Source organism: Tiliqua scincoides, chromosome 4 (genome assembly GCF_035046505.1).
Source record: "Tiliqua scincoides isolate rTilSci1 chromosome 4, rTilSci1.hap2, whole genome shotgun sequence".
Classification (NCBI taxonomy): domain Eukaryota; kingdom Metazoa; phylum Chordata; class Lepidosauria; order Squamata; family Scincidae; genus Tiliqua; species Tiliqua scincoides.
Genome location: NC_089824.1, coordinates 169,332,387 through 169,336,836, shown reverse-complemented (window position 1 = coordinate 169,336,836; position 4,450 = coordinate 169,332,387). Strand labels below are relative to the sequence as shown.

Here is a 4,450-nt window from a genome sequence, read left to right as displayed (position 1 = left end):
GCTCACAATCTAAAGAGATGCAGAAGAACACTAGCAAACAGCCACTAGAAATGACACTGTGCAGGGGTGACAAGGGACAGTTATTCTCCCCCTGCTAAATACGTATAAGAGGAGCACCACTTGAAAAAGTGCCTCTTTACTCAGCAGGGGTAACTGCATAGTGATACAGGGAAATGAGAATTGACTCATACTAGCACCTTATTGGTCCACTGCTGTATCATAGTAACACCTGATTGGCTCACAGGTCGATCAGTCTCATTGGCCACTTTTTATTTCATAAGGCTGCTGTGTTTTTCTTTTCTGGTTATTTGGCTACACCTTCGGATAGACTACAGATCATTCAGTGCAGATCATAAGTTTCTACAATTTTGGCCAATAGTGTCAAGCTCCCTTGACAGCCCCTCAAGGCCAGATACCTGGGCAATGTGCCCCCCCCCAACAGCCAAGCCACTGCATAGCCTTGAGAGATTACATGAGGCATTTCTTACCTTGATAGATGTCTGCTATCACCAGAACACACATTGACATATCATTGGAAGGAGGAGTTCTTGTAACTCTGATAGTGCCCTTTATAAATCAGTAACATTCCTGTTTTCTGGCTACTCATTCTAGCAGCACCAGATTAAGTCATTGGTTGCCTAAGAAACAATGGAGAAAGCTTTGGTTTTGCTGTTGCTTGCATTTGTCTTGGTAGAGTCCTTTTCTACCCAAAGAGGACTGATCTTCAATCTGGTAAGAGAACTCTGGGCAATGTAATTATAACCTTTCAGGAGCAGCCCTGACAATGGGGATTTGCTGCCTGTGGAGTATTCTTTCTCTGTTATGGAGATTATTGCTGAATTATGTTACAGAAAAAAGCTTTTATTAGCAGTTCTCCCTATTTTGATTAATGGTCCATTTCAATATTTAGTTCAGAGATTATTTAGTCACACCAGGGACAGTCTGACACCAACAGTGATTGAGATAATGTGCAAGATGCCCCCCCCCCATATCTGCAAAAGCCTCTGCTACTCTTACACCATGCTTTGGAAAAGGAAGAGGAGGATGGTGCAGGAGAGGAGAGTGGTGGCTAGAGTGTCAATGCTCAAGACCCAGCTCTTCTTTCCTTCACACTTCCTCTACTGTTCCATTTCCCTCTATTCTTATCCCATCCACTTCATTTGTTCTAGGAATGCTATTTGTTGTTCCACACTGGTTCAAATATGATGAAGCAAGTCCCCTTTTTTGGATCACTCTCCCTTTCAGATTGTCCAGCTGTCAGAACACTTTCAAAACTGGAAGGAGGAGTGAATATTCAGAACTGAAGACCTTTGTATAGGGGCCAGTTTACATTATGATGCCCTGGTAATCAAACTGGGCAATATAAGTTTTAAATGGTGTCAGTACATCCAGCTTTCTCTTAAGCAGGCAAAAGTCATGAATGATCCCATAAAGCAAGCCAAAGGAAGAAAGAGGGGGAACTAACAAGGGCCAGCTTTCAGGGAGCTTGTTTGCCAGGAGATGGTTGAAGGGTAGATACAGCACAGTGGGTGAGCTGTAAACAAGGACAATGTGGCCTTAGGCAAGCCACCCCATCTCTACCTCGCCTGCCAGAGGGGAATGACAATCCTTACTTACCTTGCTGGGTTGTTGTAAGAATTCAATCAAGATAATACATGTGAAGCATTTTGCATACTCATATGCTGCACTGTAAGATTTCTAAATGTTATGACCTCAGTCAAAATAGCACAGTGGTGCAGAGAAATATGTGATGTTCTTCTTTCATTTTGCTATATTTGGTCCACATTTCCCTGACCCCATACGTCTATCTTCCTACATACTCTTCAGTTCACTGGGACTAGGCATAAAGTATTGCATTGGTACAGACAGGAAACTGAGTTGGGTTAGTCAGCTTTTGAGAAGTTCCCTCCCTGAAGATATGACCATTTGGGGGGGGGGGGAATGTCACTTTCCACAAAGTCTTTGGCACCATAGATTAGTGCTGTCGCACACCGCCCACTGTAAGTAATGGTCTAATCCAATGCAGGTCTGCTCTAATGTATGCCCCACTGGGCTCAATGTGGCCTGCTCCAATGAAAGTCCATTAACAACTGCATATGCTTTGTCAGCTGCTGCCACCTCCATGCCGTTCCCTCCCTCTGTTATCTCCTGTTTTTTTGTTGTTGTTGTTGTTTTTTAATTTAAGATTGTAAACCACTCATGGCAGAGACCTGTCTTTTCTCTGGGTCCAATCACACTGATGGCACTAAATAAATAAATAAAAATTCTTAAACGCACCAAGGAGCTCTGTGTTTAACACTATCACAGTTCCCCCATGAAGGAAAAAACAGCTGGAAATGACCTGAGAAAGCTTGTTTGCATGCACAGCATTTAGGGCTCAGCTCTGACATCCAGACAAGTGAAAGCTCGCTCATGTTGCTTTGGAATAGTAGGACCCATCGGAGACCGGACATCAGAGTACAGAAGGCACTTTCAGCTTCAGCTTTCTTTAAGGTAAGGTGAGAAAATATCGATATTCAGAGAGACATGAAGAGGAAAAGGCCAATATTTCAAATGCAGGTAGAGCCTGGAGTTGGTGAGCCATGCAGTTGGCTAGTGGTGTTATAAATGTGGCACACTCACAAACTGGTTTCTACCTTCAAGATGAAAGAAACTGGGGGCACAGACATCTGTTTTCTTTCTGGATTGTGACTTACCTGTTTTTCCTTCTAGAATAATGGAGAACTATGTGTGCAAAGTGCACAGTGCAAAAGCTCCTGTTGTCATAGATCTTCTGGGCTAAGTTTGGCTCGTTGTGCTGACAAAGCAGCTGAGAACCAAGAGTGTTCCCCAAAGGTAGGTGCCAATTCCTCTGGCTATCTCTTTGCTGGCTGATTGTTCTGCTGGTCTTCCTGTTCCCCTTCTAGCTACAAAACTGTTAATAATGTCGGTGGATTCAGAAGTGCATTTGCCAAGAAAGAGGAAGCCAGTTATGGACTCAGGGCCAGATCCAAAGCCTGTTCCCGCTGGCTTACCACTGGCGTGCACTGTAGCAAATGCGCAGTAAGGCACATTTGCGAGCCTTACCACGGGCCCAGCACCATAGTTAGCCCAGCGCAAGCTCACGCTGGGCCCATGTTCCACTACCAGGTGATGATAGCTGGACCACCTGGCAGTGGAGAGGTGACTGGGGGAGTGGGGGGAGGTGGGGAGGAGGTATTCCGGGGTGAGGGGTGGTGGCGGGAAGGAGGGGAGAAGGAAGGGAGTTGGCATGGTGGGGGAGAGAGCGGGACACTGACTCCTGAGCACCATTTCAGACCACGTAGTCCATCCCAGGACTCTCCAGGGCTGCTTCCCTTCCCCGGGGGGGAAAGGTCCCCTTCCCCCAAGGAGGTGACGGCAGCTTCCTGGAGTGTACTGGATGCCTCTGCAGCCATTTTGGCACCGTGGCAGCCCCGTGCGCTGGACAGCTCAGGATTCAACTGTCAGGACCAGAGAAAGTTAAAGGCATCAGAATCCTGGATAGAGAACAGTAAGCTGGCAGAAAAACCAACTTTTGAAATGAAAAATGAGATGCTTATGAAAGTGAATTAAAATCTAGTGATATCAAAGAACTTTGAATTTGGGCGCTGTTAAGAAATTGAGGGCACAATCCTAACCAGGTCTACTCAGAAGTAAGTTCTATTTTGTTCAATGGGGCTTACTCTCAGGAAAGTGTGGTTAGGATTGCAGCCTGAAAAGATTTTCTCTGGGAAGTTGTGCATCACTTTAACAGTAATGAGAAGAATTAAGCAGCTTTTTTGCAAAGGGCCAAAGTTCAGCTATGGAGAACTTGTTCTACCTGCAAGAGGTTGTAAGGTCAATCCCTTGTGCCTCCTGCTAGAAAGACTTAAAACTGGAGAGCATGTGGAGAGCAAATAGTATTGAGTCAGACAGAGCCATGATCTTGCTCACTATAATTCAGCTTCATAAAGTATAAATACAAGATGTATGATTTTTGCAGGTATGGTGAAAAGTGAGGGCTACAAAGAGGTGGATGGAGGCAAAATTGCCTACTATGGTCTCATTCCTCTAAAACTGTGTCATCTTTGTCTTTGTGTCCATCGCAGCACATCTATGGAGTGTACTACAAGTGTCCCTGTGAAAGTGGGTTAACTTGTGAGGTTGACAGGACAATTGTGGGGTCCATCACCAACAGTGACTTTGGCATCTGCCACGACTCAAGAAGATAATGAATGAATGAAAGAAATGCACATTTTTCTCTCTCTTCCCTCTCCAGTAGCTATGCAGCTGTCATCTTTTTCAATGGCAGGACCCATAAGAAATGAGACAAGTTTTCAGTTAAACCAGGGTCACATTTAATGAAATAAATGTTGTCAAACAACCTGTGCAAACACAGTAGTTCCTATCTCCAGATCCTTCCTTTAGGAAAGACACTTCTCATGGGGGAGAAGGCTCAACCGTCTGTTCC

General features: G+C 44.9%; 1 protein-coding gene across 1 annotated transcript; it reads left to right on the top strand.

Moving 5' to 3' along the window:
* Nucleotides 1–648: 648 nt before the first annotated feature.
* Nucleotides 649–4,211, top strand: CLPS (colipase). Its single transcript, XM_066624645.1, has 3 exons — nt 649–732; nt 2,713–2,835; nt 4,089–4,211. The coding sequence occupies exons 1-3, from the start codon at nt 649–651 to the stop codon at nt 4,209–4,211; spliced, it is 330 nt and encodes a 109-aa protein (XP_066480742.1).
* Nucleotides 4,212–4,450: the final 239 nt, after the last annotated feature.